The sequence below is a fragment of the Stegodyphus dumicola genome, chromosome 6 (genome assembly GCF_044657685.1).
Source record: "Stegodyphus dumicola isolate Sdum_Otavi_A_Nest chromosome 6, ASM4465768v1".
Lineage (NCBI taxonomy): Eukaryota > Metazoa > Arthropoda > Arachnida > Araneae > Eresidae > Stegodyphus > Stegodyphus dumicola.
Genome location: NC_140773.1, coordinates 24,476,872 through 24,493,177, shown reverse-complemented (window position 1 = coordinate 24,493,177; position 16,306 = coordinate 24,476,872). Strand labels below are relative to the sequence as shown.

The 16,306-nt window shown below is 32.9% G+C and overlaps 1 protein-coding gene across 6 annotated transcripts in view; it reads right to left on the bottom strand.

The window, feature by feature from the left end:
- The window catches only part of LOC118188359 (disintegrin and metalloproteinase domain-containing protein 11-like), a 346,872-nt gene that overhangs the window by 61,457 nt on the left and 269,109 nt on the right, over window positions 1–16,306 (bottom strand). For all 6 annotated transcript variants that reach the window (XM_085818185.1, XM_085818187.1, XM_085818184.1 and 3 more), the window contains 5 exons: window positions 14,988–15,096; window positions 11,122–11,193; window positions 9,582–9,677; window positions 5,044–5,124; window positions 2,512–2,626 (listed from right to left, as the gene is read on the bottom strand). In XM_085818185.1, the coding sequence (XP_085674311.1) occupies window positions 2,512–2,626; window positions 5,044–5,124; window positions 9,582–9,677; window positions 11,122–11,193; window positions 14,988–15,096 (473 nt within the window). The remainder of the gene's footprint in view (window positions 1–2,511; window positions 2,627–5,043; window positions 5,125–9,581; window positions 9,678–11,121; window positions 11,194–14,987; window positions 15,097–16,306) is intronic.

Below are 16,306 nucleotides of genomic sequence, written 5' to 3'. Positions count from 1 at the left end.
GTCAGGGATCATAAGGGGAGATATATTTAAAAAAAAGTAATTTTAGGTCTCATTCAGTATCAGTATATCAGGAATATATATCGCGCGCTGGAGATAAAAATGTCTTTTTTCGTGCAGTGTTGCCATTGCTCGCTTTGAAATCGCTGAGTTTGTTAATCAAAAATTCATTAAACAACTTCGAGCTTTCAGATGCCAATATTCTATGGAAGATTACGTTATTCAAATTTTGATGGCTCTAGGTACCGTCGTTTTATCATAAGCGAGAAACATACAGACATTCATGCAGACTCTTCATTATTTAATTTATTTAAATATAATACAGGGCGATAATATTTGGTGGCAACAATTTGAAAAGTGATTCGCCTTTTACAGTTTTCAATGCAAAATGCCAAAATGAAATTAATAATCCTTCTGGGCAAATTGCCCCTTTGGACTAATAACGTATTCTAAGAGCGATGGGCTAGCAGTAAGGGTTTGGAATCAAGAATATATTTCGCAGAATCATGATATTACTTGCAAGTATTTCATTAACTGATATCGTTAAATTTTGAAATTTCATATAAACTAGAAAAGGGATATAAAAATTAGGAAATATTTTATTTTTAAATAAACATTCAATTTATGTGTAGATAGCTGCAAATATTTCACTCAGTTGCTGTCGCAGAGCTGTAATTTTATTGGGGGGGGGACTAGGAAATTCTACTGGTTAAGTAGTGGAAAATCGAGAAATTTTTGCGATCGAGGAGCAACACGCTTTTTTCTGGGAACGGGGGTGTATACCAGAAACGAAGCAATAACACAGTTAACTAGCATGTAACTAAATAAAATATTATACATTTTTTTAAAATTACAAATTTACATTTATTAATCAATTCAAGAAATGCATACAAAAGCATATGTGTCAAGATTACTGTTTAATTTGACAGTACTTTTATGTATGCTGTACATAAAACGGCTTTTCTTCGCTAAGAAGTTCGTTTTTCAAAAGGTACCCTTTTTTCATCGAAATCGTCGGCACTGATACGAAATGAAGGGCGATTTATACTATACCTCAGTTTTCTGGCCTGTAAGACGAATAGTGATTTATCAGGTTAAAAACTTGAGAAAAATTCTTAGACAGAAAAGGATTAAGTACCTATTTTAATGATAATACAACGAAAACGGAACTGTTGCATTAAAAAATAATCAAATACATCAGCGTTTCTTAGAATTCCAGAAATTCGTCATTACTGTTGCTAAAATCATAGTTATTTTCACTTAGGTTGTCACTGTAACTAGATTTGCCACTTTCCTAAAACACAATGTCATCCTTATTTCCACCTATTGCACTACTAATTCCACACTTAAAAAGTCTTTAAAAAAAAAAGATTTATTGTAGGATAAAATTAGATAATAGGATAAATGTATTTTTCAGTATTAACTTCATTCTGAAGAATTTTCTGCAGTCTAGTTTGCGTTATTTTATTCATAAGTCTCAAATTAAAAACAATTTAATGTTTATATTAAATTGTTATTAATTAAATTGTTTATATTATGGTTATTTTAGAAAATTAACCAAAAAGCAGCGACCACAATGTAATTGAAAAACAGTCCTTAGACGTGAAAAGGTTGAAGGCCATTTGGGTTAAGACTTATCTTCTCAGATACTGAGCTACTTCGCATATATGGAACATAGCATTCGAAATGAAAAATTCAATATTTACTACAAAATCATTGATGTAGCAAATATGTGTCTTTCTACTCCTACTTTAAAAAAAGATGTTATTTGCCTTACAGTTTATAGTTCAATAATACATTTTCATTGTACAAAATTGCATTCATTCAAAGAATTCAATTTGTATTTTCCTCTGTATAAAAACTGAATGTAGAGAAGTTAGATGTTTAAACGACCTCCACATTTTCTCAAGACCACGAGCAAGATTATTCCCTCCTTTTCAGCACCCCCCGTGAAAAAAGGGGTTCTATATTTACGACCTGACCGCATATAGGGTGATTTCGTGTGGGAGACGTCTGTGAGGGGTAGGGGACCCTCTTCCGAACACATATCTCTCCTCCTTTTTAATCAAATATTCCAAGTAAAAGACGCTTATCTTCTACTGCGTTCATCACCCTAATAGTAATTCTTTGATAAAATTGGATTGAGCTCCACCAAGACTGCAATCAGAGATACGTTTCAAGTTTCGTGCTGTGTTGAATTTCTTCATTTGCTTGCTAATTACTTTATATTTTCTGAAAAACGATAGTAAATATTTTTTAAAATTTATATTCCATATGCTAGGATATAAGTGAAGCAACTATTTTATTATGTTTAAAACTTATGCATTATCTCAAAATATTTTTATATATATATTTTTAGAGAGATACATGCCTCCTTCTTTGTTTTTAAATTTGATATTCAAAACAAGCATGTTAGATTTATTTTTTTTCTTTTGATTTATTGGCAAGCATTATCAAAATAACATTACAATTGCCTTAAGCGGTTATATAAAGTGCATTCTGTATCTTTCTTACCGTATCCCCACAAGTATTCGCATTGGCTATCTGGAGTAGGGCAGTCACCATGGTAACAGAAACCTTCTCCATTGTTGCAAGGGCTGGCATTCTTCCTATATAAATCAGTGGGGCACTAGAAAAAAAATATTATTTCTGGTTATTAAAAATTATTAAAAACCAAATATTTGAATCATCACATATTTTAAAGCTAAAATGTACGACTATTTAATTTCTATAGAGCACCTTTAAACTTTCATACATGTGAAACTGTATCACAGCGGATGTCGTAGTCTTCAAAACATGCGGTTGTTAAACATCCGTACACTGTTCCCGGATGGCAATTCCATTTCCGGAAACAAGTCTGGAGCTCATTTTCCGGAATTATTTATAAACCTATCTTGTGTTCATCTCGTGTACTTATAAATATCAATATATTGGAAAAATCACTGGTGCGCTATTTTTAATTCAAAAAATGATAAAAGGCTCAGAGATTTAAGTAGGATGGCCAAACTGTGTAATTGGGTTTTCAGCCAGAACTTCTCTCTCAAGATGCTCACTGAGATTTAAGAAGCATACACTTTGCGGAAATATTTTCATGTCCAATTTTCAGTTAAAATTAATCAATTTCTCGACTAAGCTGTAAGTCGCTTTTTATTGGACCGAATCAAATCTCTCGCTCTGTCAACATTAACATGCGTCATTGCTATTTATAGTTGCCCATTTCTAGTATGAAGATTTAAAGAGCCAGAATATCCACACGACTGGCCTTTATTTCAATTTCTTCTGTTACTCAAATAAATTTCAAGGTCTTATGGTATTTTCATCATACCCCACTTCCAACAGATATAAAATCGAAATCACATGAAAAATTCACTGCAAAATTCACTTCACTGTAAAATCACATGAGTGTTCGTGTAAAGTTTCCAACACGAACACTCATGTGATTTCATTTAAATTATGTCACGGATGACATTCCGTTGCAATACCGGAAAGTAAATTACCGAATTTTATAAATTATTTATACCAAAGGGCGATTTGATTATTTAAACCAAAAGTTAATATAATTTATTTGTACGAAAATCAACTCATTTAGGATGTTAATAAAATGAACAACAGAAAACATCTTAATTTAAAGGAATTCCTTGCATTTTCCGTCACCTAGTTTCAAAACATTTTCATTCAACTTAAAGAGATTATTTTAATAAATTAATGGTATTCTTTTTTATATTAATCCTCCAGCCGGCAGAATGCTTCGCTAAGAATCCTCAAATTTCCCAAAACTTCCATGAGAAAATGGTATTTTTTTATTTTAATGCAAAAATTCTGCTGCTGTTTATACCTGGATTTATGTTTATACCTGGACATATTGCTTTCATATTGAACATATTCAAAAATGCACGTACATTGCTTTCTTAAAATCGTCACAAAAGTATTACAGGCTGCACATATACGGCCTTACTGGCCAAATGATTTTATTTTCCCGATGCAGAAGATATTTTCATATATATATGGGGGGGGGGTTAATATGGGAACGCAAAAAAAAAAAAAAAAAAAAAAAAAAAAAAAAAAGACTTTAACTCTTTCAAAACCGAAGCTTTCCCCAACGTACATATTAAAATACCGAAACGCCCAAAATAGTCTTCCAGAGTCACAGCAAATTCATCCCCTCCTCATCCATTAGCGCACTAATAAGAGTGATGATTTCAAATGACATCCTTCCTATTTCTAAAAAATAAAGACAAGGAATTATAAATAAATCCTTTTAGGACAAGCTCTCTGCAAAAACTGATACAATGCATTCGAGGAAACTGCACCTGCTGTTGTATACCTTAGGGGAGGGAAGAAAACAATATCGGAATTTCGGCCGTTTCGGGCGTTTGTGATCATTTGAATGAAAGGCCGTCTGGGGCGTTGTGGTCTTCAAAGAGTTAAAAAAGACTTGCAAAACAGCAAAATAGTGTCGTTTTAGAATAAGGAATAAATAAATAAATAAATTTAGAATAAGGAATAAAGTTAAAAGAATTGAAATATGTCTTTTTAGAACATGTTCATTCTTCACCATAAATGTTAGGTATAATTTCTTATAACTTTCAATATTAATATACAGTAAATGTAAAACTTTATAAGAGAAAACAGATTCAGAAGCTATATTTTGAAGTAAATACCATGTAAATTTATACAACTCGGTGTAGTAAACAGACTGCAGTTTGAAATTTCAGATGATAAACAAGAATTGTATTTAAGATGTAAACGAAATGTATGAACTTTCATGGGCATTTAAATGATAAAAATTTGCACATTATAAACATTCGTTTCTTCTTTTATGAAGTAATCTAATAAAAAAAATGGAGCAAAATTCTAAAGATAAGATAAAATAGTTTGCTTACTATGCTTATAAAAGAAAGTAGATTTATTTATCAAAAACATATCAAAGTCTGCATTAAGATTTAAAATAAAATACTGAAGCATATGTGTAGCGCATAAATTTTGTTTAGTTTGAGTATGCTTCTTTTCAATTACATTCTCAAAGCATAACTAATACTAACTCACCTGTCCAGATCTTCCGTCGCAAAACTCAGGTATATCACATTCTGTCAAAGCAGGACGGCACAAATGGCCAGATGGCCGCAACTGTAATTAAAAAAAAAATCTGATGTGTACACCACATGACTTCTTTGTACGGAATATTAAATTATACGGATTTTTTCTTGCATTTTATTTAAACTTATTAGATTGAATTAAACCTACTTCGCCGACAGCGCATAAACCACAATAGGATAAATGCATTCTTTAAAATTCACTTTGTTTACCATAGTGACACTCTGGCGCTAGGTTTACTTAACAGTATTATATTTCATTCATATTATAACTCAGAACGCACAAAATGTATATCATTTAAAGAATTATCTAATCGTTGCCACATGTTCTATTCAAATACTATAATAAAGCTAGAACTATGTATAAAAGAAATTAAGCAAACAAAACAAAACAGAAACAGTTTTTCACAGACGATTGAGTATTTCTCATTTAATTAATTCAGTTCTCACTTCGCTAGAAGGCAAAAATACATAAAAACTCAAAATATCTACATTAAAAATTACGAAGTAAGTTTCAAACGCTATTTCCTCGAAAAAATTCCAGAAAGAATTAAGCATGATTTAATTGGCAATAATAAATGAATGCGTTATCTTTGTTGTTGCGAAGCTAAATTTACCTAGATTGGCAACACATCCACTAGTCTCCTGTTTCAAATGTAAACATCAATGGCCGCCATTAAAAACAGGCTTAGCGACAATTAAACAACTTTAAAATTGCTGATAATTCTAAAAATATTGCACACAGATTTACTAAAGGCATAAAATCCTTTACCGAAAGATAAAAACAACATAATTCAATCATTTTTAAAGCAAAAAATGTACAATTTACAAACATATAAGAGTAAAGAAACTGAGATCACTGAGCCGGGTAATAGAGTGGATATATATATAAATATATTTATATACGTTTGGTGCGGCCGATTGCAACCAAAATACGAGGTGCACATCTACATGTTATAGCAGGCCTATATACAAAATTTCAACGTTCTTGAGGCTACTCGTTTTTGAGTTATGCGAGATACATACGTACGTTCGTACAGACGCCACGAAAAATTCTCTTCAGAATTAATTTTAAAGCAGTTTTATAATTTTTTTGAAGGAAAAGAGTATTTTATTCTGTCCTTACGTACAGATATGACGCAAAAACATCGTTAAATTGCATTCGATAGCTGTCAAAATGGATATTTTCGTTGAAATATGCTGCCTGAAACTTTTCGCGATTACAATACTTCCTTTTTACTTCGTACAAGGAAGTAACAAGTACAAGGCATTCATAAGTAAAACGCAGAATAATATTAGATTCTTGATACCAGAAGTAAAAGTGGATGGCATACAACAACAGTGTAGAACCATTAGATCTTGAGCTGAATATTTAACTAAAATTATGAGTTGTGTGGTATATCGAGAACTATCGATGTGGTATATCATAATCGGACTTTAAGCTGGCACCGCGCCAAGCATCGAAACGCGCGCGGTAATAAGAAAAGGTGTGATGTGGTGTGGTGTATTTAATTATGGCAAAGCACACGAGGGCTATCTGCCTAAGGGGAGGGATGCCTTCGTGGAGGACTTTCTAAGGGAAACTGGCTCGTATACACGTTACAGATGGGGAAAACCACGAAAACGCCCATGCAGCCAGCCCGTTCGCGGGATTCGAACCTCGGACCGAACTACCAGTGTTCAGCGACTTTACCGCTCGGCCGCTGGCGGGCAATAAGAAAAGGACTGGAATGCGAGTAGCTGTAGATACATAAGTGTGTATGCGAATTGTATACATATATAATAAACGTATCGCTGCTGGAACATGTAGTTTAAAAGAATGTATGTTGTGAAATAATTACCCACTAAAGGAGTGTTGGAATACCAAAATCTTCAAAAAATTGTGGTTTCGGATTTTTGCATTTTCAAATTCTCTACACTTTTAGCTTTCTAAAAATACCATTCTTTAATCTCTATGAAAATTAGAACTGTAAAAAAAAATCTATTTTTAATTTGTCATTTACTGCTTTGATCAATGCTTTGATCAATCAATTACATAAAAATGCGTTTTTCTCCAAACGTGATTTTTTTTATACTCGATGTACCTTTTCTCAGGAACTACTGCTTACAGGTATCTAAACCTTTTATGGCTTATTTATTAGTTTCCCTAATATTTATTGAAATGAGCCTTTTGTAATAAACTTAGAAAAAAAAAACTTTTTTAAAATTTTTTTGTGTGAGAAAAGTGCTAAATTTTACTATGCCTAACAAAATATTTTGTAATTTACTCTGAAATTCAAAATGCTTCAAAAGCTCATTTCAATATAATCAGATAGGTATACTTTAATTACAGAAAAAATTTCAAGCTTGTATCTACAGCAGATTTTGAGAAAAGGTACATCGAAAATGGCCAGGTTAACATTGTCGGTATAGGGGTTTCTGATACCCTTAAAGGATACACGACAAGTTGAACAAGGGACTTAAAATTCTGAATTGTATTATACAAAAGTACATAGAAAGAACGTTGATAATAACATTCCATCAATAACTTTGGATTGATTCTTCTGTAGGCTAATTATAAATTTTGAAATGCCATTTATTTATTTTATTTACTGTGTCCTTGCGGAGAACTGAGTCCAGCTCCTCAGGCAGTTGGACTTAGTAACCGCATACCAGTATATGTACGCTTAATTTCAAGAGAATAACAGCATACAAGTATATGTACGCTTAATTTCAACAGCACATGCAATAACGTTTTCGTTTTCTTTCGCTTAGTATTTTACGAATGGAATCAGGAATCTATATCGGATCATACTGAACTTCTGTGCAGGTAAGTCGATATTTTATCGAGAAATTTATTATGCATGTGATGAAAGATATGCAAACATTTTTACAGATTTTGAAAGATGTATCTCATTCATTCAGCATTTATACGAACATATTCACCCAGAACAAGTTAATAGGCCTTCATTTTTCTCGAAGTATAAAATGGACATTCACACGTTCATTTAATATATATGCTGGTAAATAAAATGCAAAATGCACACATGCCCGCCCTTAACATCTTCAATAACTACACCAGACTTCAGAAAATACTTTTGTAGTAACAACATAAAACAACGAAAGCCCATGTGTCACACATACAAGCACACCTTAACTTGTCAACCAATAAATCTTATGCAAATTAATGGCAAAAGGAATTATAAAAATTAGGAACAATTTAAATATGCTTTCTCGAAACCACAACTAATTTACAGCTTATAGTTTAAGTGTACTAATTCTTTATTAATATACTTGAACTGTAAGTTGTAAATTAACGTATAAACCACGGTTACAGCCGAAAACATCGCGGACGAAAACGTCGCGGAGAAAACAACGCAAGGCGAAAACGTCGTGCTACAAAACATCGTGGGAGAAAACATCGCAAAGAGAAAACATCGCAGTTCTAAAACATCGTGGTAAAAACATCGTCGTCGAAAATAAAGCGGTTCAAAAACATCGCAGTTTAAAAACATCGTCGTAAAAATACCGTGGTAAAAAATAAAGTATCTACAAATCATCGCAGACATGCTTTTTTCAGGCATGCTTTAATAAGTGTAAATGGATGTTCCCATAATGATTTGTGAGCGCAAGATGGAAAGAAGGATAATTTTTACTTTCATATTTTTTATTAATTAATAAATTTTTGCTGAGAAAATAAAAAGGAAACTTAAGCATAGAAAATTAATGCAACTTATAGCACTTAATAGAATTTTAAACCGACATAGTTAACTAACAAAGGCCATTAATAAATCATTTTTTATAAAGTTTTTACTGGTAATTTTTCATGAAAAGTATAATCTATAAGTTGCATTTAATTTTCTATGCTTAAGTTTCCTTCTTACTTTTTCAGCAAAAATTTATTAGTTAATAAAAAAAGTGTGAAAGTAAAAATAATCCTTCTTTACATCTTGCGCTCACAAATCATTATGGGAATATCCAATTACAATTATTAAAACCTGAAAAAAGTATGTCTGCGATGTTATCGTCATGCGATGATTTGTAGATACTTTATTTTTTACCACGATATTTTCGACGACGATGTTTTTAAACTGCGAAGTTTTGAACCGCTTTATTTTTGACGACGATATTTTGTACCGCGATGTTGTCTCTTTGCGATGTTTTCACCCACGATGTTTTGCAGCACGACGTTTTCGCCTTGCGTTGTTTTCTCCGCGACGTTTTCGTCCACGATGTTTTTGCCGCGATGTTATCGGCGGACACCATAAACCACTTGCTCAAATGTACTTTTGTTAGGAATTAAGTGCAGTGTCTCATAACTACAAACATCTAAAGTAAACCCCTTATGAAAGTCATACAAATGCTACCGTACATCGTATTCTTTAATGCGATGGCCGCTGCTGAAGAAGACAAAGTCGTTTGGGGATCTTGGGCAATAATGCTATTATGAAATTTTTGTTTGATTTCATATTTACGTAATCTGCCCTTGGAAAATATAAGAAAGCGACTCACCTTGCAGTTCTCACAGCAAGGTCCGGCAGAGCATTCTGCTTCTACACGAAGTTTGCACGTGATTGGATCACAGCAAGGGTCACTTTGAAGGCATTCCTGTAAAAAGCCATTTTTTTTATTTAATATGCACTTGAAAGCTGATTCGTAATAAAAATGTTAGTCTTTAGGGAAAAGTGATGCTTAAAACTTTAGTTAATTAATTATTAATTAGATTTAGGTTAAAATGAAAAGCCGAAAATAGATTAATTTTTCTTGTTTTATCAATAGATGGCTCCAGTAGCTTAACTCCTGTCCAGCCGTTCTTATCTTATCCCCATATCTTATCTCGTTCATTTGCAGTTTGGCAGCTGAGGCTGATGGTTCGGTAAAACATTCGAAACTGGTCCTGTCAAATTTGCAAATATAACTCGGAATTTTGTTGTTCAACTTCTAAATTATTAATTAGATATCAATTATCAGGATCTAAAATTAATAAATGGAAGATTTTTACATGTCGCATTTTGTTTTCAATCGTGTATAATTAATTAATAATTTGAAATTTTTTCATATTTAAATGATTTTAATATAGTTATGCATTTTACCATTTCATTGTTTCTATAATTTGACCTTTGTTTTTCATAATGCACATTTTACTCAAAATTAATCTATCTCTCAGCATATATTTGTTTCTAATCAATTTACATTTTTATATCTTATCTGATTTATTATTACTATTCTGATTTATTATTACATTTGTATATCTTAACTGAAGATACTGTAGTCTCAAAAATCACTCAATGATAAATGATTAATTATTTCGTAATTTTAATGACAGGTGCCAGTAAATAATATTACATATAATGTAAGTAGTAATTTAATAAAATTATGTAAACTAAAAATGCAAAAGTTATGCACAACCTACAATTAAATCAACCTGTAAAACAAGAAAGAAGAACAGGAAATCATTGCCATTTCTATTAGCATTGCCACTTTTTATCATCACATTACTGTGAACCATTAAATGCACTCTCTGTTAAATGAAGCTTAGTGTAATAACGCTAGAAGGTTTAACAAACTGAATTGAGGCGTGGAAAAATATAATAACAGTAAGGAAAATTACTGCAGATAATAAGAGAGAGCTGAAATATTAGGTAATAAAATATCAGCGATTCCTATTTACTCTACTTAAAAAAAAACTTAAAATTGAAGACTGTATTTTCATTGAGGTAAATATGAGTATTCGTATCTTACACATTGTTTTCATCTATTATAACAAGTTAGCATATCATACAGAATCGCAGCTAAACTAAGCAGCTTCAATCAAATTATGCAAAATGATAAGAAAACTTATCATTTTGCATAATTTGATTGAAGCAGCTGTTCGCAAATTACGATCCTAAAGCATTTACCTTTAGATAGTTTAACATGGGTTACTCAAGATTATGCTATAGCAGAGAAATTCTACTGTCTGATCAAAATTTTTATGTTAAAAAAAGATAAAAAATACAATAATAGTACCTAAACGTATTATGATAAGTTAAGCGAGATTGAGTGTACTTACTTCAATGCTTCCACAGTCGCACTGCTCGCCATCTTCTATCACGCCATTTCCACACGTTCGGAAATCTTCTAACTGTGAAAAGAAAGTTAACAGTTGTAATTGCATTAATGACAACAAATGTTTTGAAATCTGTTGAATAAAAGATGAAACAGGAGTCGAATAAATGGTAAAACTTGGTATACATTCAACTTCATGTTTTCTAAAAGCATATATCCATTTGATGTTTGAGAAGCTATTTAAATATTATTTTTTACGAAATTTGTAGCATCAAAAGAACTAGTAGAACTTTATTGCTCAATTCTGATATAGAGGCTAAAAATAATATTTTGTCATTGATTTTTGAAAATTAATTCAAAATTATTTTTGCCTGTATGAACAGCAGTTCTTTTATTAACGAAAGTTAGCTTCATGTAATTTTCCTTCTAGTAAAATTGGAAGCTGAAGGCAACTGAAACAGTTTTCACTTTTACGTAAAAAAGGCTAAAAAGAAAAATATCTGAGGTGTAACAGCTTTAAATAATATTAAAATCTTGTAGATTAAATAATTTAAATAGATGAACATTAAGGTATTTGTGAATGGCAATATTTGAAACCAGACTCGAGTGCCTCGTGCGACTCTCGCACGAAGAATGTAATTTATTTTTAAAATGATAGAATATGTTTTCTCTTCTTGTTTGTATGTCGTCATTTTTTTGAGTGTTAAATAAAAGTTATTGCTGTGTTCCATCATTGGAGTTGCTTCATTTCGCCAAAGAAGTATCACAGAGGGTTCTCTTTATGCAAAGATTTCGGAAAAGTATGACTACATTATACAATTGGGAAGAATCATGCAAGTTTAGGATGGGTTTTCAGGATGTTTACTTTTCTATTGCACTATAGGAAACGAAAATGTATCATTAAATGACGTCATGCGTTTTGGACGGTCTGCAGAGCCAGAGTTTGCTACTTGAGCCAACATACTATCCTACGTCTCAGCCAGAGTAAGACTTCAGATGTATGTCTCTAAGGAGGCAGGAAAAAAATTGTAGATGCAGTGATCTGACAAAGAGAAACGTCAATGGAATATTAATCCATAATCTTTGTCATCTTAGTTCTACATCCTAGTTTCATATATCTTACACTACACAATCTCTGATTAAAGTATTGTCCCCCACTAACAGCTTTTCTATGCCATCCAGCATGGCTCGAATTTGCGAATTTTAGAAGATGAAATGACACTGCACCCGCACTTTTTTCATATTGTAAAGGCCATATTTATCATGTTATTTTACTTATTATTGATTTTTGATATGTTTTAAGGGCATTAGTATCGGAAAATTGGAAAAATGTTCAGAATTTTTTTCTGCCATAAAAATTAGAGAAATGCTCTCGCTTTATATGAGCATAGGGTGATGCATATTCTATGTACTAATTTAAGTTGGAAACCCTGGCAAAGTGTATGTGTGCATGTGGACATACGAACATCTGTGGCGAACTAGAAATCCGACAATCTTACAAAAGATCACTGGCCGATGCTCCCAGCTGTGACAACGTTTATATATTTATTGTTCTGTCACAAACACTTAATCAGTATTGTGACGAAGCAGAGAAGACTGGCAGAAGTGTAGGAAAGACAGGTGAAGAATACAGTTTGGTCCCTACAGAACAGCGCCAGTATGGTTGTATTTCGATATTATTCCTCAGGAATGTTGAGTCACATCATGGAATGTTCACACTCATATAAAATAACTATGCCGTCTGTATAACACTAGTAGACAGAATACTCGCCAGCGTCATATATCAAACTATTATATATGTGATAAAAACAAACTTAGAAGTAATGACTAGCAGAAAGTTTGATGGCGTAGAAATGCGGAGAATAAACACCAGGGTGCCTGAGTTACCAGAACCATACCTCTTGTAGAACGGTTAGATAGTTGCAAATTATGCCAAAAAAATAACTAGAGCATAAATCGAACAAGTGAATATAGATTTTCTTGCATCTCTCTTCCTTTTTGAACAAGTGAGTGCAACTTGCAATAATGATGAATCGTACCAATGATCGTTAAACAATGAAAATGGCCTGCTAAGATGGTGAAAAGAATTTTAGAAAATGGAATAGCCCTTAATAGTCCTTAAGTTTCATCTTCCGCAAACTTCACGAGCATCATCGCTGCTCTAAACCCCTCTGTTAGGTTTTCGGTGGTAGACTGACTCTGCTGCACGAATTTTCGCAATGTGTTCATCCTGCTTCGTAGAAAGCTATTAACACTGCTGCATAACACTTCGTAGAAAGCTGTTAACTATCTCTCAGCCAACTGACTGCTTCTCCAAGATCATCTCGGGGAGGTTGGATGAATTCCTTAGATTTCTCATTGCAGGGAGGTGCTATTTTCCTTCTCGGTGCTGCTGGGACTTTACTTGGAAATATGGGAAAGTCATCATCAGTATTTATGAATTCCTTGGGCTTAGTGGTGGGCTTCTTCTCAAATTTCTTTCTGTAATATCTACAACCACGATAAATGCTGACATGGTTTTCTTGACAGTAAATGCAGGTGGGTTCTACATCTTGTCTGAAGGGACATGCTTTACTCCTGTGAGAATTGTCACACTTGCAACATCGCTCTGGGTTAGTGCACAGGTGCTGAGAGTGACCCCACTCCTGACACCTGTAGCTCAGAATCCCATACGTAGAAGTGTTGATCCGTAACGAATAGGAAATTGGACTCGAAAGCAGATTAAATCTTCATTTTTTATTTCAGCAAACATGTTGCGGCCACAAACAAGTTGGCCCAATAATTGCGCCTATTCCAAAAAAATTTACATTTTAGATAAATTTGCAGTAAGCTAGGAGTAGACAGACAGTAGTTCAGTTACGCCAAAGCGTAGAAAGCAAGTGTGTAATGTTCAGGGTGAAATCTTGATTCAGAATGAGTTAGTTTTGGTTTTCAATGCATTTTGATTGGATAGTTAATACTGCTATAAAATTATTATTGGCTGTTCGAGTTTTAGTTCCATTTATATCACCAGAATTGTGTAAGTGTCATATGACGAGGATTAATCTAGAAATGGCGCAGTGCAGAACTGAGAAGGGAAATTTATGTTGCTAATTTAATCTTTCACAATATAATTTTTTACAATAGAAGAGACCGAAATAAGCATAACTGTAATGCATGTTGTGCGCCCAAATGCCGCTTTGAGGTGGTACGAAGTGCTAGTGGAAGAAGAATGCACTCTGTTGGCTTGAACTCACACTGCGCGTGGGATTTTGAGTGGCATGCATCGTTACCTGAAAGCAGAGCTGGCCGATATGCATTTTATCTGTAGGTTTACCGACGAAAATGGAGCAACTGCGCAAAGAAAGTACATAGGAATCGTTCATTTTTTTAATAAGTGTTCTTTTTAGTCACAGCCCCATAGCTAAAACGCATGTCGGCATGCTTCGCTTTTGTGTAGCGATCCATACCGCTTGAAACCGCATATGGAATGAGAATTTACGCCAGCCAACAGCTTTTATCTTCCGCTCAGCGGCAATCTGTACTACCTCAACGCTCCATTTGGGCACGCGCATTCTATTAGAAAATTTGTTAGAAAAATTTGATCTCTTATATCTGCCTTAAAATGTTTTGTTAGGTATTTTCTGAGCACCCTGTATGTACACTGAACACCATGTACATGTGCGTACACGTATGTAAAGTTTTCAAGCAAAATACTTTCTGTTTGAAGAGGAGCGACATATGTAAGATTCTGCTGAAATAAATAAAGATTTTTTTTCTTATTAATGCCAATTTAAGAATTTAGCCTAAATCTAGTACTTTTATTTAACTTTTTTATTTAAGTTTTTTTATTAAATATCACAAACCTTTTTTCCTTACGTTATAACTTACTTGGTTAGGTTTATTAAACAGGCAGATTCCATGTCCTACTCGCAGTGCCCTAATATAATCCTGAAGGCTACACGTAGAAAAATGATATGGCTGGATCTTACTTTCACCTCTGAAAAATAAATAAGTAAATTAAGGTTTGTTGACGTTAAACGTACAGAAGAGAATATTTGACACGCGTATTTGACAAGTAGTCGAAAATATATCAGAATTAATCATTTTTAGGGCCTATTGGGTCAGACTATATATAATTAGATAACAAAGTCTTCAGATGTACTGTGTATTGAAATACGTAGTTATAGGCTTTATTTCCTTTATTATTAGTGTATTAACATGTCTATACCTAGCTAAAGTGGCTCCTAAAAGCTAAAAGTGTTCGTACACTTTAAGAATTTCTTAAAAAAAAAAAAAAAAAAAAAAAAAAAAAACGCTGGAGCTCTGAAATAAATTCCAGTACAGAAAAGAGATTGTACACCGAAATATTTTCGTAAAATTTCATGAATAAAATTATAGTTTGCTAATTTTTTTCATTTTGATGATGTTTAAAAATTCGTTTGGCTTTATTATTCACTTGCTTACTTCATTATAATTTATCTAATACTTAAAAACGGGTCATAGTCGTAAGCAAACAACAAATATCATTCAAAATTAAATTGATCATGTTCCTTACAAGGGCAGAAAACCGATCCGGGATATCACTATATTAGTGAATTTTACACATTCTACTGTGCATTATGTGATAAAACCCTTTAAGGAAGAAAATCAGATCGGAAATAAATCATGAAAAGGTCGTCGAGCAGAGTTAATTCAACGTAATCTGAGATTTATAGTTAGAAAATTGGGAAAAGTCCACGAGTGATGTAAAATGAGTGCTGTAAAGATCTCCACAGAATTTACTGAAAACATTTCTTCTTCAATGTTGCCTGAAACTGTTTGACGAGTATCAGATCAGCTGGATTACTTGGGTTCTCTGCTCAAAGAAAAGTTTTGTTAAGTGCAAAAAAATAGAAAGCTCATTCTTTCCTTCGCAAAATCAATGGCAAATAAACCTAAAACGTATTGAAACCATGTCTGATTTGCAGATGAAAGCAAATTTAACATTTTTGGTTCCAATAGGCACTTAATTTTACGGAGAAGAAAAAATGAGGAACTTAATCCCAAGACCTTGGTTGGAACAGTAAAGCATGGTAATGGCTGTGTCTTTGTGTGGGGGTGCATGTCAACATCTGGATTAGGTAATTTAGTACTTATTGATGCCATAATGAACCATGCTCTTTACTTAAATATTTTAAAAGATAATTTAAAATTATCCTCCAAAATCT